The sequence below is a fragment of the Pan paniscus genome, chromosome 13, assembly GCF_029289425.2.
Source record: "Pan paniscus chromosome 13, NHGRI_mPanPan1-v2.0_pri, whole genome shotgun sequence".
NCBI classification, from domain to species: domain Eukaryota; kingdom Metazoa; phylum Chordata; class Mammalia; order Primates; family Hominidae; genus Pan; species Pan paniscus.
Window position 1 is genome coordinate 53,890,344 of NC_073262.2, and position 23,161 is coordinate 53,913,504.

General features: G+C 46.1%; 1 protein-coding gene across 2 annotated transcripts; it reads left to right on the plus strand.

The window, feature by feature from the left end:
- Positions 1–11,735: 11,735 nt before the first annotated feature.
- NIFK (nucleolar protein interacting with the FHA domain of MKI67) lies at positions 11,736–21,907 on the plus strand. Of its 2 annotated transcripts, none has more exons than XM_003818304.4 (7): positions 11,736–12,166; positions 13,160–13,297; positions 16,727–16,835; positions 17,831–18,042; positions 20,424–20,483; positions 20,599–20,667; positions 21,043–21,907. In XM_003818304.4, the coding sequence occupies exons 1-7, from the start codon at positions 11,837–11,839 to the stop codon at positions 21,229–21,231; spliced, it is 1,107 nt and encodes a 368-aa protein (XP_003818352.3). In that variant the 5' UTR covers positions 11,736–11,836; the 3' UTR covers positions 21,232–21,907. The 2 variants fall into 2 exon arrangements, with proteins under 2 accessions (XP_003818352.3, XP_034810157.1); XM_034954266.3 differs by having other exon boundaries at positions 12,156–12,432.
- Positions 21,908–23,161: the final 1,254 nt, after the last annotated feature.

The window sequence follows — 23,161 nt, forward strand, 5'->3', positions numbered from 1 at the left end:
TTTTTTAGCCTATTTTCTCTCTGTTGTTCAGATTTATAATTTTTATTTTTCTGCCTTCCAGTTCATTGATTCTTTCTTCTGTATTCTACATTCTGCCCAAATACGGAGCTTTTATTTTTGTTCACTCTATTTTTCAATTCTAAAATTCCCATTTGGTTTTTTATAGCCTCTATTTTATTGCTAAGACTTTCTGTTTCTTTGTTGAGACTTACTATTTCTTTCATTCAAGTATGTTCAGAATTGCTCGTGGAGGAATTTTAATCATGGTTGCTTTAAAATCTTTATAAGATAATTCTAACATCTCTGTCATCTTGGTATTGGCATCTTTCTTGGCCCACTCAGACTGCTATAACAAAATGCCAAAAACTGGGTGGCTTATAATAACGGAAACTGATTTCTCACAGTTCTGGAGGCTGGGAAGTCCAAGATCTAGGGGCTAGCAAATTCAGTGTCTGCTAAGGACACACTTCCTGGTTCATAAATGACCATCTTTTCACTGTGTCTTCATATGGCAGAAGGGGCTAGGGGGCTCTCCAGGGCCTCTTTTATAAGGTCACTAATCCATGAGAGCTATCCCCTCATGACCAAATCACCTTCCAAAGGCCCTACCTCCTAATACCATCACTTTGGGGAGGTTAGGATTTCAACATATGGATTTGGTGGGGGGAAAAAGCAGTATAAACAGTCAGACTATACCAGCATCTATTGATTATCTTGTTTCATTCAGTTTGAGATCTTCCTGGTTCTTGGTATGACAAGTGATTTTCTATTGAAACCTGAACATTTTTGTATTATGCTGTGAAACTCTGGATCTTATTTAAACCTTCTGTTTTAACTGGCTTCTTCTAATACTTCTCCAGCAAGAGGAGGACACTGCCTTGTGACTTTCTGGTGGAAATATACGGCCAGGTTTCCCATTTGGCCTCTGTTGACACCCAAGCGTAGGGGCTTCTCTTTACTGCTAAATGGGATTGGAAATCCAGGCTCCACACATGGTCTCCACCAACACCACCATTACCTCTGGCATTATCAGCTGGCAGGTTGAAAGCCCCAGCTTCTCTCCTGGCTTTGTCTGACAGCATCATGGCAGGGGTGTTTGGGTGCATCAGCGAGCCTCATGAGGACAGAAGTCTAGGCTCCCCACTGGGACTTTGCTGGCATATGTGAGGTATGGGGCAGCAGTGTTTTCTCTGTGTGTTTGGCTGGAGTAGAGCCATTATTGTCTAAAAGTTTTCTGTACGGCCAGAGGTGACAGAAGAAAAAAAATGAACAGTTCTCTGTCTTGCTAACCTGCTCCTTTCTTGGTCTTTTGGCTAAGGAGAACAGGCTTTTGTTAGGACATTTTTTTTTTAGAGACAGGGTCTCAATCTATCACTCCTGGAGTGCAGTAGTGTGATCACCACTCACTGCAGCCTCGACCTCCTAGGCTCAAGTCATCCTCTCACCTCAGCCTCCCAAGTAGCTGGGACTACCAGCATGCACCACCACATCCTGCTAATTTTTTTTTTTTTTTGAGACGGAGTTTCACTCTTGTCACCCAGGCTAGGGTGCAATGGCACGATCTCAGCTCACTGCAACCTCAGCCTCCCAGATTCAAGCAATGCTCCTGCCTCAGCCTCCCAAGTATCTGGGATTACAGGTGCCTGCCACCATACCTGGCTAATTTTTGTAGTTTTAGTAGATACGGAGTTTCACCCTGTTGGCCAGGCTGGTCTTGAACTCCTGACCTCAAGTGATCCGCCTGCTTCGGCCTACCAAAGTGCTGGGATTACAGGCGCCCACCACTGTGCCTGGCCTTATTTTTGTATTTTTAGTAGATACAGGGTTTCACCATATTGGCCAGGCTGGTCTCGAACTCCTGACCTCAGGTGATCCGCCCACCTTGGCCTCCCAAAGTGCTGTGATTACAGGCATGAGCCACCATGCCAGCCACTCATCTCAGGTCTTAAATGTTATAACCTGGGAAAACTTTCACAGACATCCCACTCATTCCTCCCATTCCTTTTACATCCCACCTTTCAACTTGTCGTTGAAGGCCCTTACTTCAACGTGTAATCATGTTGTTTGTGCTGTGATCATGTGTTGACGGTGCATGTTCAGCCCACCACTCCATTTTGTTCCTCTTCTGTGTTTTTCATGCAGAGGGCTGGGCATGCTTGTGGTATTTAGGGAGACAATTATTCCTTATGTTAGGTTATGTATGATAACGATGTGTAACAACCCCCAAATCTCAGTGCTCATGACAAACAGTGATATCCGGCTCACAGGTCTGGGGCTTCCGAATATGGGCTGCTGCACCGTCACATCTCTGAGGGAGCAGTGGCTGCCTGCAAATATCTCATGGTGGATGGCACCAGCATAAGAGAGTGAGCAAGCACAGAACAGTTAACACCTCACCCAGAACTCACACAATCTCACATCCGCACTCATTCCTGCAGTCAAAATAAATCAGCGGTGTGGGGAGCTCAGCACTGTCTGCAGGAAGGCACAGCAAAGGCAGGGGGTGGGGGAAAAGAAACAATGGATAACAGAAGAAACACAGGGGACTGTCCCACTCAGTGCAGGATGTTCCATATCTCTAACAGACCTATCAGTGGCACCACCAAGTCTGTGTGAAAACCCCAAATGCCTCCAACCTTTCCACACGCTCCTAAGGGGGCTGAGTCACCCCCCACCTCATGGCATTGTGAACCCTTTTCAATACCTGGCAGACAACAGATCTGTGATAAATGAATCAACTTGGCCAAATTGCCCTCCAGTGTAGTTGTAATGATTCATACAGAGTGTTAATGTGTAGATGTCTTAAACATTAACAATCTCATCAGTGGGTAAAGGAGCCTCACTTAACTTTCCAATGTGTTTGAATGATGTTTCTTACATATATATTGAAATTTGGTGGGGGGTGGGGAGATTCCCCATATTTTCTGAACGTCTTTCCATTAAAGTTTTGACCTTTCCTTTACTCCCAGACTGGTTCTTTAACATAGAGAGGCATGCAAAGGCCAGCTGCAGTGGCTCAGGCCTGTAATCCCAGCACTCTGGGAAGCTGAGGCAGGTGGATCACCTGAGCTCAGGAGTTCAAGACCAGCCTGACCAACATGCTGAAACGCTGTCTCTACTAAAAATACAAAAATTAGCCAGGCGTCGCATAGCCAAGACAATCCTAGGCAAGAAGAACAAAGCTGGAGGCATCACACTACCTGACTTCAAACTATACTACAAGGCTACAGTAACCAAAACAGCATGGTATTGGTACCAAAACAGATATATAGACCAATGGAACAGAACGGAGGCCTCAGAAATAACACCACACATCTAAAACCATCTGATCTTTGACAAACCTGACACACACAAGCAATGGGGAAAAGATTCCCTATTTAATAAATGGTGTTGGGAAAACTGGCTAGCCATATACAGAAAACTGAAACTGGACCCCTTCCTTATACAAAAATCAACACAAGATGGATCAAACACTTAAACATAAGACCGAGGACCATGATACCATTCAGGACATAGGCATGGGCAAAGACTTCATGTCTAAAACACCAAAAGCAATGGCAACAAAAGCCAAAATTGACAAATGGGATCTAATTAAACTAAAGAGCTTCTACACAGCAAAAGAAACTATCATCAGAGTGAACAGGCAACCTACAGAATGGGAGAAAATTTTTGCAATCTATCCATCTGACAAAGGGCTAATATCCAGAATCTACAAAGAACTTAAACAAATTTACAAGAAAAAACCCATCAAAAAATGGGCAAAGAATATGAACAGACACTTCTCAAAAGAAGACATTTATGCAGCCAACAGACATATGAAAAAATGCTCATCATCACTGGTCATTAGAGAAATGCCAATCAAAACCACAATGAGATACCATCTCATGCCAGTTAGAATGGTGATCATTAAAGTCAATAAACAACAGATGCTGGAGAGGTTGTAGAAAAATAGGAATGCTTTTACACTGTGGGTGGGAGTGTAAATTAGTTCAACCATTGTGGAAGACAGTGTGGCAATTCCTCAAGGATCTAGAACTAGAAATACCATTTGACCCAGCAATCCCATTACTGGGCATATACCCAAAGGATTATAAATCATTCTACGATAAAGACACATGCACACATATGTTTACTGTGGCACTATTAACAATAGCAAAGACTTGGAACCAACCCAAATGTCCATTAATGATAGACTGGATTAAGAAAATGTGGCACATATACATCATGGAATACTGTGCAACCATAAAAAAGGATGAGTTCATGTCCTTTGTAGGGACATGGATGAAGCTGGAAACCATCATTCTCAGCAAACTGTCACAAGATCAGAAAACCAAACACCACGTGTTCTCACTCATAAGTGGGAGTTGAACAATGGGAACACATGGACACAGGGAGGGGAACATCACACACCAGGGCCTGTCAGGGGGTGGGTGACTAGGGGAGGGATAGTATTAGGAGAAATACCTAAGGTAGGTGACAGGTTGATGGCTGCAGCAAACCACCATGGCACATGTATAGCTATGTAACAAAACTGCACATTCTGCACATGTAACCCAGAACTTAAACTATAATTTTTAAAAAAAGAAAAAAGAAGAAATAACATGTGATGTGGAAGACATTCACAACTGAATTAAATGTTATGATTTAAAGTTAAAAAAAGAAAGCTATTTATTTGGTTTAGGTGTGAAGTTAAACTAGGATTCTAGAATTAATTGAGGAGCTTCCCTTTTTTATTTTTCGGGTCTGAAACAGTTCATAGGGTATATAGTATCATTTTTATTCGATAAAAATTTGGTAGAACTTACCCATAAAGCCATCTGGGCCTGTTAACATTTTTAGGGATATGTGCGTCCCCTTCATTTTATTCCATGGTTGTTAGTATATTTAAGTAGTCAATCCTATCTTGACTTTATTTTTTCCACTTTTATTATCTTTAAAAATTTGGCTTAAATGTTCACATTTGTTGCCATAAAGCAGTATGTAGATTACACATAACAACAACAACAAAAATTAGCCAGGCATGGTGGCACATGCCTGTAATCCCAGCTACTTGGGAGGCTGAGGCAGGAGAATCACTTGAAGCCAGGAGGTGGAGGTTGCAGTGAGCCAAGATCGCACCGCTGCACTCCAGCCTGGGCAACAAGAGTGAAAGTCCGTCTCAAAAAAAAGGAAAAAGAAAAAGAAAAAAGAAAGGAAAGGAAAGGGAAAAGGAAAGGAGCATGCAAAGGATGGGAAATATAGCCAGGTCCTAGACAATGGTCTGGACAACAAGTTCCATGAGGACCTGGAGCAACTAAAGGAGATTCAGGCCCACAGAGGGCTGTGCCACTTCTGGGGCCTTTGTGTCCAGAGCCACCACGCCAAGACCACTGGCAGCTGGGGCAATACTGTGGTCTGTCCAGGAAGAAATAAGTCTGTAGGTCTTGTCTGTTTAAAAAAGTTTATAGAACTAAAATACATTAAAAAAAAAAAAAAAGAACAGTTGTGGCCAGGCGCCATGGCTCATGGCTGTAATCCCAACACTGGGAGGCCAAGGTGGGAAGACTGCTTGAGCCCAGGAGGTGGAGGCTGCAGTGAGCAGTGATCGCCTAGCAACACTCTAGCCTGGGTAAAAGAGTGAGACTCTGTCTCTTAAAATAAATAAACGCATAAAAAATAACCCTTGTCACATAAAAATGATCATCTCATTGTGTCTTATAATATTTTATTTTTAGAATCAGGCAAAGGGATTCTAGGGATGGGCCTGAAAGGGGCAGCTCTGTGCTTGTTTATTACATGGGTACACTGCATACTGGTGGAGACTGGGTTTCCAGTGTACTCATCACCCACACAGTGAACATCGTCCCAGCACGTAATTTTTCAAGCCTCTTCCCTCTCCCACCTCCTCTCTTTTGGAGTCCCCAGTATCTGTCATTTCTATTTTTATGTCCATGTGTACCCACTGTTTAGCTCCCACTTATGAGAATATGACGTATTCCGTTTTCTGCTTCTGGGTTAGCTCACCTAGGATGATGGCCTCCAGTTCCATCCATGTTGCTACAAAGGACATGATTTCATTCTCCTTTATGACTGCAGTGGTTTATAAATTTTAAAATAATTTTGAAATGCAAACATTTTTAATGTTTCATGCAGCAAATGCACATACCATGTGTTTTAACCCAGTTCCTTATCATAGACTGTTTAGATTGTTTCCAGTTCTTCCTATTATAAATGGCATAGTGATGCTTTGTAAGCCCTTATCAGGATTTAAGATCATTTCTTTTGATAGGTCCTATTTTTAAAGTTCTTGACACATTTTGTCACACCACTACCCAAAGAAGTTGAACTAATTTCTACCCCCTGCCCACCAGAGCCTGGGTGAGCCGCTGTGTCTGCCCCTTTCCCAACATGAATATGAACACAGTAGACATTTGGGCTAATTTAAGGGTGAAATGATGCCTCATTTAATAGCCCAGAAGGCCAGATAATTGGAGCTGCACTTCTGCAAGGTTCCTTGAATGGCAGGAGGGGGTGGAAACAAGACTGGTTGGAAGTTGAGGCCTGCAGTAGGAGAACAGAGAAAAGGGTTGGGGACCAGGGTGATGAGGGAGGGTGATGAGCCCAGCAGGAGACAGGCTTCAGGCTGGGAAGAGGGTGCCACAATGAGGACTGCAAGCCCCACAGGACCCAGGACACTCACATCCCTTACTGAAAGGCAGGAAAGGATCCCGTGATGGGGAAGGGATGGGGTGAGTCAGCACAGGGGCCATCAGAGGGAATCCAGGCCCTCTGGGCACCCCACTCTCCACTCTCCCCCACCCTTTCTCGCAGTCCACCAGCCTCCCATGGGACACTGCCAGACTTGGTGTCTAGTCTTGGGGCCGTACATGTTAAACTTCACACAGGGCAGAGCATGGCAGAAATGATGGCCAATTCCAGCAGAAGAGGAAGGAAATTTCCCTCACCGCTTCAGATCACATGGCCCTGAAATTCTCTGCAGACTGGCATTTATGGAGGCCACACTGTTGAGGTGACACAGACAAGGGTTTCTTCCCACTTCTTCCTACAGAGCTGCCCCTTTCAGGCCCATCCCTAGAATCCCTTTGCTGGACTGAATGTGTCCCCCCAAAATTTCTATGTTGAAGCCCTGATCCCCATTCTGATGGTGGGAAGAGATGGGGCCTGTGGGAGGTGATGAGGTCATGAGATGGAGCCCCATGATGCGATTAGGGACCTTATAAGAATAGATACCGGGGAGCTTGCTTCTCTCTCAGCCATGTGAGGACACTACTGAAGACACTTTGTACAAACCAGGAAGTGGGTGAGGACACTACTGAAGACACTTCGTACAAACCAGGAAGTGGGTCCTCAACAGACACCAACCTCCCAACACTCTGATCATGGACTTCCAGCCTCCAGAACTGTGAGAAGTAAATGTCTGTTTTTATAAGCCACCTGGTCTATGATATTTTTGTTATAGTAACCCGAACATACTAAGAAATCCTGTGACCAAGTAAGGGACGGCTGGGCTGGATATCGGAGTGGCTCATCAGGCAACCCCACAGGGACCAGGCAGAGTGGTGGGGAGGGAGAGGAACACAGGAGGGGGAAGGGAGACAGGGCTGAGCAGTGGGGGGAACCTCAGCCCCACCCCAGAGAGCCCTCTCCCTCCTGGTCTCTCATGTGCCCTGCCCCACCCTGCTGCCTGCCCAGCCCTGCCACCGGCCCTCCTCAATTTCCGTGCTTGGCCCCCAATAGGTGCTCCAGGCCACAGGTGATAAGGGTGGGGTGGCATGGGGGGTGGAGGAGGCCTGGGTGATTCGTGTGGGAAGAGAAGCAGGTGACACACACTGAGGACTCAATAGTCTGCTCGGGGCTGTATGGAAGTGCCCAGAGGCATCTTGATTGTTACAATGAGCAGGGGATGAGGGTACAAAAGTAGTGTGCACAGGACGGTCCAGCTCAGTGAAGAACTGTCCCACCCAAGGTGTCAGTAGCTCCCCATCTACATGCAAAATCAGAAGGAAGAATTAAAAACAAACAAACAAACAAAAACATCAAAAGGAAGAAAGGGAAGGAGGAAGGAAGGGAGAGAGGGAGGGAAGGAGGAGAGGGGGCCTGCCATCCATCTGTGAGTATCCCGGAGGTCCTCCAGGACCTGCCCTAACACGCAACGAGAACCCGACATACCAAGACAGGCCCAGGACCGGTGCTGTCCTCAGACCACGCAGCCTGTGCAGCAACTGTATTTTTCCCTGTGGCTGCCAGGATAACTTACCACAAACGGAAAGGCTTAAAACAACAGAAACAGATTCTCTCACAATTGTGGATGCTGGTGGCAGCATCACTCCAACTTCTGCTTTGCCCATCGCATGGCGTTCTGCATATGTGCACGCCCAAAATGCTCTCTTCTCACAGGACACTAGTCACGGTTCACGGCCAACCCAAACCCAACAGGACCTCACCTTTGTTTTGTTTTGTTTTGAGACAGAATCTTGCTCTGTCGCCAGGCTGGAGTACAATGGCACCATCTCGGCTCACTGCAACCTCTGCCTCCCAGGTTCAGGCGGTTCTCCCATCGCAGCCTCCCGAGTAGCTGGGATTACAGGCACATGCCACCACGCTTGGCTAATTTTTGTATTTTTAGTAGAGACAGAGTTTCACCATGTTGGCCAGGCTAGTCTCGAACTCCTGACCTCGAGTGATCTGCCCGCCTCAGCCTCCAAAAGTGCTGGGATTACAGGCGTGAGCCACCGTGCCCGGTCATGACCTCATCTTAATGTGATTCCATCCTCAAAGACTCTCCAAGTACAGTCTCATTCACATGTACCCATGTACCAGCGATTAGGACTTGAACAAATCTTTTGAGGGTGACAGAATACATTCTGTCCCAGAATTCTGACCCAGTAATCAATGCCACAAATCTCTATTCCTGCTTCGGAGTGTGGTCTATGGAGTATCGGCCTCTTCTGGAAGCTTGTTAGGAACACAGAACCTGGGCCACCTCAGACCTACTGAATCAGCACCTGCCTGGTGCAGGCAATCCACATGCTCATTCAAGTTTGAGAAGCCTTGGATCACTACCCCCCTGGGGGGATGTAAGGCAAGACCAGGAACTCATAGAGGTGGAGGTGACTGGGAAAACCTGAAAAAGGATTTCCATAGAGAAGTGCTTGCCGTCATTCCTTCCTGTATCCTCATCTCCCCTAAGTAGCTATGAGACATGTCAAGATTCCACCTTCAGGAAGGAGGGGAGTGTTCACACACACACACACACACACACACGCACACACACACGAGGACACGGATGGTACCTTCAGGGAACCAGTGAACTTATCTACATCCTCTGGAATTTGGGGGATACAGGGACTTGTACCTGGTTTATACACCAACATCTGTGATGCCAGCCAGGAGGCCTGCCTGGCAGCAATCCCATGGCAGTGACAGACAAAAGATGTGGCCCTTCTTAAAGGATCAGGATGATAAAGTCCACTTGGAAAGGCCCTTCCAGGAGGAGCCTCTGGGCACAGAGCTGACCTCAGCTGGCAGGCAGGTAGAGTCATGAGCAGCCAGGTGAGGGACACCTCAAAAGTGTGCTTGGAGACAAGGTGCCAGCAACCTGGCATTTGCCGCCTCTGAAACTCCCTGGCCACGTGGCACCTGCCAGCAAGGAGCCCCTTTCTGCTTTCTCCTCCCTCTCTTCCCTGTCCTAATCCTGGGAAGCCCAAAAACAGAAACTGGGGTGTACAGAGAAAGTGGAGCCAAGAATAAAGACGATGTGGACTGTGCTCCCCTTTGGGGATTTCTCTGCCAGAGACACTGAGCTGGGGAGAGGAGACATTTGATATTAGATTTTGAACGCGTGGAACATGCTTCTATTGACGGACATCTGAGGAGCAATCACAAGTGCGGAGCTCTCCCCAAGATTTCATTCTGGGGGGAGCAAGAACAAGCCCATGGAAAGGGGCAGCCCTGAAAAAGAATCAAAGTGCTCTTGCTCGCTCACTCCCGAAAATCCAGCCTACCCATGAAAACACAATGGGAAGACAGCGCTTAACTGGAAGAACTGACTTTGCTACAGGATCAGGGATGCCCCCTTGGGGGTGACGGTGGCGCTGAGCCGGAGGGTGCAGGGGTGAAGGAGGCGAAGACTGTGAGCGTGGGAGGCACGTCTGTCAGAGGAAGTGGGCTGGCCTCGCTTGGCACTCCCTCCCAGGGCCTCCACCTCAGGCCCGCAGGCCACTCTTCGGGCACACACACCCTGGGCCGCCTTCACGGCTTCCAGAACACGGCCGCAGCTATCCCCTGACACCAGCTGTGCTTGATCTGTCGCTCTCGCCTCACCTCCCTGCTTCCTGGGCAATCCACTCCCCACCCTTCCTCTCCACTCAGTTACTCACTAGTATAATAGTATCTGAAAGGTACAAACTGGCCGGGTGCGGTGGCTCACGCCTGTAATCCCAGCACTTTGGGAGGCCGAGGCGGGTAGATCACTTAAGGTCAGGGGTTCTCGACCAGCCTGGCCAAAATGGCGAAACCTCGTTTCTACTAAAAATACAAAAATTAGCCGGGAGTAGTGGTGTGCACCTGTAGTCCCAGCTAGTCGGGAGGCTGAGGAAGGAGAATTGCTTGAACCCAGAAGGCGGAGGTTGCAGTGAGTGAGCCAAAATCGCGCCACTGCACTCCAGCCTGGACGACAGAACAAGACTCCGTCTCAAAAAAAAAAAGAAAAGAAAAGAAAGATGCAAACAGCCACAACCTCGCTTTAAACCCGCCCATCCCCTCGCATTTACAACAAAACCCCAGTTTCATACTTTGACACACAGTCATGGGGCTCCAGCCTGCCGCCTCGCAGCTCTTCCCTCCTGTGCTGGGCTCCAACCCCACTGCCGCGTCCTTCTTTCTAGACCTAGGAACACTGTGCAGGCCTGTCCGGTCCAGCGGACGGCAGGCGCTCAGTTCTCCACACCCCGCTCTTTAGCCTTCAGGTCTCGGTGCTAACGCCACCTCCTAAGGGGGACCCTCCTGCGCCACCCAGTGTGCCTCTCCCCCACAAGCCTCTTCGGTCTCTTAAAGCAGCCATGCTGCCCTCAGGCTGTAAGTTCTCTAAGGGCCGCGGACGGACGGGGCCACACAGGAGAGCTCACACACAAGTGAGTGAAAGAATAACCAAATTAGGGCCGGGCGCGGTGGCTCACGCCTGTTATCCCAGTACTTTGGGAGGCTGAGGCGGGTGGATCACCTGAGGTCAGGAGTTCGAGACCAGCCTGGCCAACACGGTGAAACCCCGTTTCTACTAAACATACAAATTAAGCTGGGAGTGGTGGCGGGCGCCTGTAATCAGCTACTCGGAAGACTGAGGCAGCAGAATCGCTTGAACCCGGGAGGCGGAAGTTGGAAGTTGCAGTGAGCCTAGATTGCGCCATTGCACTCCAGCCTGGGCAACCAAAGCGAAACTCTGTCTCAAAAAAAAAAAATAATAATAATAATAATAATAAGCAAATTGAGGAATGAGAGCAGCATCTCAAGAACACAGGTACTGTTTTGGAATTTATTTTAGGCCTTTTTTGAAAGTAGGCGTGAACGTAATTGTTTCAGGCACTCTTAAGCGAAGCCAACCGGCGCCCCGACAGCCGAGGGTGCGGGAGCTCCCCACCGCCCAGCTCCAGCCCCAGACCCCGCTGCCGCGCCTCGGCACGCCCCCCGCCCCGCCCCGCCCCGCCCCCGCGCCTCGGCGCTACTCACGCCCCGCCCTCCGCTCCTCGTCACGCCCCATGTCGCGCCTCCGCGCGACTCACGCCTCTCCCAGTCTCTCGGCAGGACCTCGTGCCCCGCCCTCGCCCCCTCGGCGCAATTTATGCCCCGCCCCGCGCCTCGCCACACCCCGTGCCCCGCCCCCGCTTCTCCGGGCAACTCCTGCTCCAACCCCGCGCCCGACTCATGGCCCTCCCCGCCCCTCGCCACGCCTCGCCTCGCCTTAGCGCTTCGCCGCGCCCCTGTCTTGCCTCTACTTCCGCCTCGGGGGAGCTGGGAGCCCGACGTTTCCGGGAGCGCCGCGTGCTTAGCGTCGGCGGCTTTTGGCATGGCGACTTTTTCTGGCCCGGCTGGGCCAATCCTGTCGCTTAATCCGCAGGAAGATGTCGAGTTTCAAAAGGAGGTGGCGCAGGTTCGCAAGCGCATAACCCAGGTGAGCAGGCACCCTGGCCCAGGCTGCGAGCGGGGGCGATGGACCGGGTCTAAGGGGGTATCTGGGGTTGCACGGTTTCCGGCCCGGGCGCCCCTTGCCTTCGCGCCCGCCTTCATTACCTCCAGGGTCTCCCAGGTGGATTCGACCAAATCAGGGACCGACCTCTTAAGCTTGCAGGCCACGGTTTCCGAGACGAAAGGGTTTACGCTGGTCGGTAAATGATGGAGGGGTTTGGCCGCTGAGGCCTTGGAGCCTTCATGTGGAGGGTAAGGGGGAAATATTGGGGTGACAGAAGCAGTAGAAAGAACCAGCTGGAGGGAATAGGCTCCTATACCACAGGTTATCTCCGGATTAGAGCTGTCACGCTTCCGCGTTTCCCCCAAAAATGGGAGCCCCAGACTTAACACATTCGGGAAGTTTGTATGCCGGGTTGGTGATCTGGGAGTTATTAAAATAGAGTATTTGCCAGGTTCCACTTGCTGACTAGGGCCCCGGACATCGCTTATACTTTGTGGTTTTTACATAAAATACACAGGAAAACTTAGAAGTTCTTGTTACAGAGGTAAGGCTATGATGACTGAGACGTTGAAAGGCTAATCTGTACCGTGAGAGTTAACAAGCGTATCGAAAATTTTTCGATGAAGTGCGAGTAAACAGTAATATGCATACCAAATTGAAGCCTACGTTTATGTAGAGTTCTCTGGGCAGAAGATCTAAAATGGCTTGTTCAAAGATGTCCTTGCTTATCCGTTGATTGACATAGTTATTGAGCACTAATATTATACCGGGTGCTGGGATGCCAGGCTGGAAAGATAGTTGACTACTGCTTGACCATGGCCTTTGTGGGGAGAGAAACACTAAACAGCCAGTTCTTTAATTACTACTGTGGTAAGTGGAAATGCAGAATAGGTTCTTGGGCCGAGGGCTAGGGGTTTTGTTACAATGTGATTTTCTTATTTATATATTTGATTTACCTGGTCTTTACGTCTTCAGCGAAAAAAACAAGAACAACTCACTCCTGGAGTAGTCTATGTGCGCCACCTACCTAACCTACTTGACGAAACCCAGATCTTTTCATATTTCTCCCAGTTTGGCACTGTGACACGGTTCAGGCTGTCCAGAAGTAAAAGGGTAAGATTTTTGCAGTTGGATTTAATGTTTTGTTTTTCAAATGCGTATTATCCTTGACATTAAAGAGCACGTTCACGCATACATTATTGCTTATCAGATTTCATTCCAAAAAGGAGAGTGGAGGAGGTTTAGAATCTGAAACAGCTACAGGAGCAAAATCAGTATTATTGTAAAAGTTTGTTTTTTACATTTCTCCAAATCCTTACATTAAATTGACAGTCCTGGTAAATGAACTTCAGTATGAGGCCCAGGTTTATACATCTTCTTGTGTTAGCCTTTGGTACAAGCATCCTTATAATAGCAAAGGTTTATATAGTGAATAGTTAAAGATGAGGACTGTGGAGTTGGACTGCTGAGGTTTGGGGTCAGGCTCTACACCTTACTAGTTAGAGTGATATGACCTTACCATGCTTCAGTGTTGTGATCTGTTAAATATAAGTAAAACTTCCTGGGAGTATTTAGTCAAAGGTTAAATATAAAGTCTTTAGAGGATTGCTTGGTACACAATAAACACTATGTAAGTATAATTACTATTTGTGTCATACCTGCCTTCTGATGAGAAAACGCTTTACATAGCTTGTTTCAATAGTGGAGGAGTGACCCACTTTCTTTTCTTTCCCTGCACATAAACTTGAATTGGTTGTAGCCATAGACACCTATTTGATTTAGCATGTGGGGATAGGGTGCGCATCCATCATCTGTTAGTTGTCCTAAAGATAGATTGTAGGTAGAATTGAGGTCCCTTTTGTACCCTTCCCAGTGCTCTTCAACTTCTTTAATTAGGGAATTAAATTCACAAATTCAGTTTTCTTTTTTTTGAGACTGAGGCTTGCACTGTCGCCCGGGCTGGAGTGCAGTGGTACAATCTCAGCTCACTGCAACCTCCGCTTCCCGGGTTCAAGCAATTCTCCTTGCGTCACCTTCCCAAGTAGCTGGGATTACAGGCGCCTGCCACCATGCCTGGCTAATTTTTTGTGTGTTTTACTAGAGACGGGGTTTCACTATGTTGGCCAGGCTGGTCTCGAACTCCTGACCTTGTGATCCTCCCGCCTCGGCCTCCCAAAGTGCTGAGATTACAGGCGTGAGCCACTGCGCCCGGCCACAAATTCAGTTTTCATTGCTATATATGTTTATAAGTTTTTACTATATATATATATATATGTACTAGAATACATATGTGTACATATATAAATGTACATATAGTATTATTTTAAAATTATATTATTCTATCATTCTTCAGCTGAATTTTTTTGTTCAATAATCTGAGCTTTATCCGTGTAACTCTATTGCCTTTGTTATCATCATTGCTCATTACTTAGGTTACTAAAGTTTATCCACCCTCCTATTGAACATTAGGTTTTGTTTTGGGGGGTGATCTCGGCTCACTGCAACCTCCGCCTCCCAGATTCAAGTGATTCTCTTTCCTCACCCTCCTGAGTGGCTGGGATTACAGGTACCGGCCACTGCACCTGGCTAATTTTTGTATTTTTAGTAGAAACAGTGTTTCACCATGTTTTGGCCAGGCTGGTCTCGAACTCCTGACCTCAGATGATCCGCCCACCTCGGCCTCCCAAGGTACTGGGATTACAAGCATGAGCGAGCCACTGTGCCCAGCCCGAACATTAGGTTTTTTAATATTTTTAACTCTTTAGATTAAGCTGCTAGGAACAATCTTTGTACAGGTATAGGCAGAATTTTCTAGAAGAGTATTTTGCAGACTTTGGCTCACAATAAGAAGTAAGTTTTTACCATCACAAAGAAGATGAGGGTTTTAAAAAAAGAAGTTTTACAGCACAAACCAGCACACATACACATGCATGTAAGCATAACTGAAATAAAAGCCAAATGAGACAATATTTAAACTTGTTTTGTGTGATGTGCTGATTTTCTATTTCATTCTATTCTTTTTTTTTTTTTTTTTTTTTTTTTTTTGGTTTTTGTTTTGTTTTGTTTGCGACGGAGTCTCACTCTGTCGCCCAGGCTGGAGTGCAGTGGCACAGTTCCTCAGCTGACTGCGATGTCCGCCTCCCGGATTCAAGTGATTCTCCTGCCCCAGCCTCCTGAGTAGCTGGGATTATAGGTGCCTGCCACCATGCCTGGCTATTTTTTTTTTTTTTTTAAATGGAGTCTCACTCTGTTGCCCAGGCTGGAGTGCAGTGGCACAGTCTTGGCTCACTGCACCCTCAGCCTCTCGGATTCAAGTGATTCTCCTGCCTCAGCGTCCTGAATAGCTGGGATTATAGGCGTGCACCACCACACCGAGCTAATTTTTGTATTTTTAATAGAGATGGGGTTTCACCATATTGGTCAGGATGATTTCGAACTCCCGATCTCAGGTGATCCGCCTGCCTCGGCCTCCCAAAGTGCGGGGATTACAGGTGTGAGCCACTATGCCCGGCCTAATTTTTGTATTTTTAGTAGAGACACGATTTCACCATTTTGGCCAGGCTGGTCTCGAACTCCTGACCTCAGGTGATCCACCCACCTCGGCCTCCCGGAGTGCTGGGATTACAGGCATGAGCTACCTCTCTTGGCCTAGTTTTTCTTTTTTGAGATGGAGTCTTATTCTGTTGCCCAGGCTGGAGTGCAGTGGCGCGATCTCAGCTCACTACAACCTCTGCCTCTCAGGTTCAAGTGATTCTTCTGGCTCAGCCTCCCGAGTAGCCGGGATTACAGGTGCATGTCACCATGCCCAGCTAATTTTTTGTATTTTTAGTAGAGATGGGGTTTCACCATGTTGGCCAGGCTGGTCTCAAACCCCTGACCTTGAGATCCACCCTCCTTGGCCTCCCAAAGTGAATATTTTGTATTTTTAGTAGAGATGGGGTTTCACCATGTTGACCAGGCTGGTCTTGAACTCCTGACCTCAGATGATCCACCCTCGGCCTCCCAAAGTGCTGGGATTGCAGGGGTGAGCCACCGCGCCTGGCCTTCCCCTCTCTTTTGAGTGTTGGGATTATAAATGGATTTTGAGGGATTTAAATTTTTCCCAGAATCCACCTGTTGAAGATAATTAAGCTGGAGACTCAGTTGTGGAAGTGTCCAAGTTGCTTGTTATTGACACAACTGGTGCTGGAAATGAGCCTCCTGATTCCCACTGTTAAGCCATGTGACTTTTAAGTTGAAGACTTTTTTAATATCACGGAGTGTTGTTACTGAATAAATTCCAGCCATAGGAATTGTGTATTTATCATATGTAACCAAAATCCCAAGAATACCAGAAAATCAGCTGTGTGTTCAGACTCGTGCATCTTTTCTTTTTCCCATAACAGTCCCCAGAATATGTGAATCGAAGTTAGAATTAAGCGTGTCTTATGTAATATTTGATAAGGGGCTAATATACATTGTTTAAAATAATGGCATTTTAGGAATTTGATGATGCATTCAAATTTAATTGTTCTACTTTTTGTGGCGGTTTCTCTGTTGCAGACTGGAAATAGCAAAGGCTATGCATTTGTGGAGTTTGAGTCTAAGGATGTTGCCAAAATAGTTGCTGAAACAATGAACAACTACCTGTTTGGTGAAAGACTCTTGGAGTGTAAGTGCTCCTGTCTTACCGCAGGGTTGCCTGGGTGCCTGCTGCTGGTGGGTGACTGTGGTGGGAAGGGCGGCTTGCCTAGCTGCTTGGACATGCCACTTCATCTCTGGGATGAGTCTTACAGAATGGTGCAAGGATTTCAGTGTATGTTGCAGGCAGATTCTAATTGGAATTTTAAAATCTCCTAGCCTGAGAGCTGTTTTTACCCTAAATGGAACTGGACAAGTTACCTTGGGGACACATGGGAGGAGCAGCTAACCCATCCTTATGGGCTGTGAAAGGCTTCTCTAAGGAAGTATAATTGACATTGAAACCTGAAGACTAAACAGGAGTGAGCCAGGTGAAGGGGACGGGAGTGAAGACAGACCATTCCTGGCTGAGGGACAGTGAATGCCAAACCAATGATGCCTAACCATTCAGCTGTGAGAGAATGTGAGGAAAAGTAGCAAGAGATGAAGGAGCAAGAAGAGGCTTCAGGTCAGGTTACTGAAGGCCTTCTAAGTCAGCGAGTTCCGAATTTATCCTGAGGGCAGTGGGGATAGCATCAAAGGTCAGGAATCGCGTTGCAAAATCTGTCTAAATGGCAATGGCTGTAGCTCTTCCACACAAGAGAAGCCAGAGGGAGTGGAGGAGTGACAGCACCAGATGAGTAGTTTATCCTGCAGAAAGGAGCCAGTGCAGCCCCCTACCCTGCAGTCCATAGGGTGCAGACAGCATCCCTGTCCAGATCCTGCTGCCCTTGGGAGGCAAAGCGAAGTTTCTGGCTTCCCTGTGCCCATGGTGGCATGTGGCCATCTTAGGTACCCAAGTTCACAGCTGACAAGGCTGCCCAGGTCGTGTCTCTCTATTCACTTCGCATTGCTGTGAGAGAAGCTGGGATTACAGGTGTGAGCCACTGTACCCAGCCATATCATTTTGTTGTGTGAGGAATGGCACTGCGGAGATTCTAAAGTTAACATTAAAATACCTTTATGTTTTTTTCTTTTTGAAAATAGGTCATTTTATGCCACCTGAAAAAGTACATAAAGAACTCTTTAAAGACTGGAATATTCCATTTAAGCAGCCATCATATCCATCAGTGAAACGGTATAATCGGAATCGGACACTAACACAAAAGCTACGGATGGAGGAGCGATTTAAAAAGAAAGAAAGATTACTCAGGAAGAAATTAGCTAAAAAAGGAATTGATTATGATTTTCCTTCTTTGGTAAATATTCGTGAAATCTTTTTTGTGGTTTGTTGTGGGGAGGGGAGGGGGCAGCTTTGTACCTTGTAAAGTACCTAGCCTAGCGCTTATCACAATCTTGGCTCACTGCAACTTCCACATCCTGGGTTCAAGCGATTCTCCTGCCTCTAGCCTCCCAAGTAGTTGGGATTACAGGCGCACACCACCACGTCTGGCTAATTTTTGTATTTTTGGTAGAGACGGGGTTTCTCCACGTTGGCCAGGCTGGTCTCGAACTCCTGACCTCAGGTGATCCACCCACCTCAGTGTCCCAAAGTGTTGGGATAATAGGCATGAGCCACGTGCCCAGCCAGTTTTTTGACTAAACTTTTTTTCTTTTTTGAGATGGAGTTTCGCCCTTGTTGCCCAGGCTGGAGTGCGACGGTGTGATCTTGGCTCACCGCAACCTCCGCCTCCGGGGTTCAAGCGATTCTTCTGCCTCAGCCTCCCGAGTAGCTGGCATTACAGGCATGCACCACCACCCCGGCTAATTTTGTATTTTTAGTAGAGACGGGGTTTCTCCATGTTGGTCAGGCTGGTCTTGAACTCCTGACCTCAGGTGATCCACCCACCTCGGCCTCCCAAAGTGCTGGGATTACAGGCGTGAGCCAGTGCACCCGGCCTTTTTTGTTTTGTTTTGTTTTGTTTTGTTTTGTTCTGTTTTGTTTTTTGAGACAGAGTCTTGCTGTGTTGCCCAGGCAGGCTGGAGTGCAGTGGCCCAATCTCAGTTCATTGCAACCTCCACCTCCCAGGTTCAAGCAATTCTCCTGCCTCACCCTCATGAGTAGCTGAGATTACAGGTGCGCACCACCATACCTGGCTAATTTTTTGTATTTTTAGTAGAAATGGGGTTTCGCCATGTTGGTCAGTCTGGTCTCGAACTCTTGACCTCAGGTGATCCATCCACCTCAGCCTCCAAAAGTGCTGGGATTACAGGTGTGAGCCACCATGACTGGCCTGACTAAACTTTTGAAACATTCCATTGTAGGTTCTTCCTAAAACATTATGAGACCAGATTCTGTTATTTCCATTACACAGAAGAGGAAACTTCTTTTAAGGAGATAATCTGATTTGTTTAACTTACATGTTCTGTTTTAAGTTACTGAAGTAAACCCACTATTTAACTAAAGACTATAATACTCTTAGATTGCCATTTATTAGCCAGTTGAGGTAGTGTGTGCCTGTAGTCCTTGCTACTCAGGAGGCTGAGGCAACAGGATCTCCTGAGCCTAGGATTTAAAGTTTGCAGTGAACTGGTGATTGTACCATTGCACTCCAGCCTCAGCAACAGAGCAAGACCGTATCGCTAAAAAAGAAAAAGATTGTCATTCAGAGGTGACACTGCCAGAATTAAGTCTTTGGTTTACTGTATGCTATAGGTAGATACCAAAACACTGACCCTTTCCTCCATCTGTCACAGTGAGGAGAGCTATGTCTTTTATTATAGATCAAGAATGAAGCTTATTATGGTATGGCTAGTATAGGTAAAGGTCTCATTCTTTTCTTTTCTTTTTTTTTTTTTTTTTTTTTGAGACGGAGTCTCCCTCTGTTGCCCAGGCTGGAGTGCAGTGGCACTATCTCGGCTCACTGCAACCTCCGCCACCCAGGTTCAAGCAGTTCTCCTGCCTCAGCCCCCACGAGTAGCTGGGACTACAGGCACACACCACCACACCCAGCTAATTTTTTGTATTTTTTTTTTTAGTAGAGATAGGGTTTCACCATGTTAGCCAGGCTGGTCTCGAACTCCTGACCTCATGATCCACCCACCTCAGCCTCCCAAAGTGCTGGGATTGTAGGCGTGAGCCACTGCGCCCAGCCAATTTACTAGGTTTTTAACTTTATCCAGAAACTAGATGACCGTGTTACCCTCCTTTGCCTCAATTCTCAATGGTTAATTTTTTGCCCAAATCCCAAATACTGTCTTTAATAGTATTAGAATATTTCGCCAAGGCCTTAGGCCCTGGTACTCTTGTGAACCATTTGGGAACTGAGACAGTGAAACTTGAAAAGAGGCATGCAAGCACTGCTTTTCCTGTACCCTGTTTGTGACTTAGGAGATGGGGGTGGCCTGCCTTTGCACATTCTTCCTGCTTCCACCCTCCTGAATTCAGGATTCTGTGAATCAGTGAGCTCCAGGTTTTGGCCTTCCCTTCAACCTCTGCAGCTCTGTCAACTCCTCTACTGGGTTTTTCCTAGTTTTGCCCTTTCCTTGAGATAATTCACTGTATTTATGAGTTTTGATTTTTTAAATTGAAATGCTCTTGTCATTTAGGGAGGATTTACTGATAATATATATGAGGATCTAATGCTAAGTTTAGAAAGAAAAGATATGAGACTGTCAATTTCTAACTTCTTTATTAAAGATTTTACAGAAAACGGAAAGTATTTCAAAAACTAATCGTCAGACGTCAACAAAAGGCCAGGTAAAATATTTTTTATCATTTTACATGCAAGATATTAGAGAAGGATAAGTAGGAAAACATATTCAAGACTGCTATAGCTGATCAATATTCAAATTGATGTGTTTTAAAATTTAAGGTTTTACGTAAGAAGAAGAAAAAAGTTTCAGGTACTCTTGACACTCCTGAGAAGACTGTGGATAGCCAGGTAAAATGGTTTTCAATACTCCAGACACCAGATATTATAGAAATAATCTGAAGGAGGAAAAGCAGTTTCTGCTACTCTCATTTTAAGATTTCAAATTAAATATTGTGACATTTGGTAGATCTTTATTGTTGATTTAGCAATTTTCTGCCTAAAACCTTATAATGGAACATGCTATATTTGTTAATTGTGAATTTCTGTACCAAGTTTGATAAGCATCTAAGTTCTTTATTCTTTGCAGTAGTATCACCAAAAGATGGTAACAGAGCTAAAATAATGGGGCACAACTTGTAAAAATAGAGGAGAGATGATATTTTTGGGTAAAGTCATAATCATGTTTTACATTTATGTATTATAATCTTTACTTGTTGAATCCAGGGCCCCACACCAGTTTGTACACCAACATTTTTGGAGAGGCGAAAATCTCAAGTGGCTGAACTGAATGATGATGATAAAGATGATGAAATAGTTTTCAAACAGCCCATAGCCTGTGTAAAAGAAGAAATACAAGAGACTCAAACACCTACACATTCACGGAAAAAAAGACGAAGAAGAAGCAATCAGTGATTTTCAATGTATTATATTTCTTTTGAAAAATATAATATTTTTATGAGAGTGGACTTTGTATTTCACTAGGTACAATGAAATACAACCTTTGACAAGATTTTCAGAGGAAAAATACACTGTTTGGTCAAGTTAAGGAAAGCAGTGTGTAATTTTGGATTGCCTGCCCTTGGCTGAAATACAGGGGTGCATACCAGCTTGCAGTGGCTTGGCTGACATTGCCTCTTTGTCCTGGCCTCTAGTTTTCTTTTGATATTTCATAGCTCTCCTTAGTTTACTCTGCCTGGATAGAAAGTTGACCACTAACTGCAGGTTTAAGTACTAAACTGCAGCCTTTTCTGTCGCCAGCAATTAAAGACCACCAATCTTGTTTGTCCACCTACATGGTTTGTCGGGGACATTTAACTCATGGGGGTGCTTTAGATTTCAACATCAGATGGTTGAAGCTGGAAGTTTAATTATATGTAGAGTGAGAAGGCAGTTCCAGTGTTAGCACAGATTTGTTTATGTGTTCAGATTTTAATAGAATTCAAAAATGACTCATTTTTACCAATAATGTTAAACTAGTTTTGGTTGTGCTAGCATGAATTAATAACCACCATTTTATACCAGTATCATCAGTGAAGAATTGTATTTCAAGATTCAAACAATAACCAGCAATTAAACTTTTTTTCTACAATTTATTTGTTTGCGAGTAGGACTTGGGAGTCATTGGGAAAAAAAATAATAAATTTTCCCCTTCATTAACGAATTCAGACTCATTAAAAACATTGCCATCAGATGTAGTAGCTTGTGCCTGTAATCCCAGCACTTTGGGAGGCTGAGGCAGGAGGATCACTTAAGGCTAGGAGTTAGAGACCAGCCTGGGCAACATGATGAGAGCCTCTTTCTACAAAAGAATTTTAAAAATGAAGCCAGGCATGGTAGCTCGCTTCTGTAATCCCAGTACTTTGGGAGGCCGAGGCGGGTGGATCATGAGGTCAAGAAATCAAGACCATCCTGGCCAGCATGGTGAAACCCCATCTCTACTAAAAATACAAAAATTAAATGGGCGTGGTGGCAGGTACCTGTAGTCCCAGCTGCTTGGGAGGCTGAGGCAGGAGAATCGCGTGAACCCGGGAGGCGGAGGTTGCAGTGGGCCAAGATCGCGCCACCGCACTCCAGCCTGGTGACAGAGGAGACTCTGTCTCAAAAAAAAATGAGGTGGGCGTGGTGACACATGCCTATAGTCCCACCTACTTAGGATACTGAGGCAAAGGGATCACTGAACCCGGGAGTTCGAGGGTCCAGTGACCTGTGGTCACACCACTGCACTCCAGCCAGAGCGGCAGAGCAAGACCCTGTCTCTCAAAAACAAAGCTGGGTGCGGTGGCTCACGCCTATAATCCCGGCCTGACCAACGTGGAGAAACCCCGTCTCTACTAAAAATACAAAATTAGCCGGCTGTGGTGGTGCATGCCTATAATCCCAGCTACTCAGGAGGCGGAGGCAGGAGAATTAGTTGAACCCAGGAGGCGGAAGTTGCAGTGAGCCAAGATCGCACCATTGCACTCCAGGCTGGGCAACAAGAGCGAAACTCCGTCTCAAAAAACAAACCAAAAAAAATTCATTATCACTCTCTTAAAAAAGATTTTTTTTTTAATTCATTGCCACTAAGCATTCTTTCATCTAGCATTTCTTAAGTCTTTAATACGATACAGGGCTAGGTGTTCTGATGCAAAATAGAGTTGGTTTTAAGTACATGCGAAAAGCAGATTAGATCTCTAGAATGGTTCCTGGCACATAGAAGATTTAGTATGTATTTGTTAAATAATGCCCTATTTGAACCATCTCTGAGCTTAGTGGATCTGGACATCTGTCTGGTTTCCCCTGGGAAAGCGTCAGACAAGGTTCTCCATGTGAAGACATAAGTCTGTTGTGTTTGATCTTAAGG

Bases quoted from the DNA above. Each gene is read 5' to 3' on its own strand.
- NIFK (XM_003818304.4), top strand. From the start codon at position 11,837: ATGCCCCGCCCCGCGCCTCGCCACACCCCGTGCCCCGCCCCCGCTTCT. The intron at 18,043-20,423 runs GTAAATATTCGT...TCTTTATTAAAG, and splicing joins ATTATGATTTTCCTTCTTTG to ATTTTACAGAAAACGGAAAG. The intron at 20,668-21,042 runs GTAAAATGGTTT...TGTTGAATCCAG, and splicing joins AGAAGACTGTGGATAGCCAG to GGCCCCACACCAGTTTGTAC.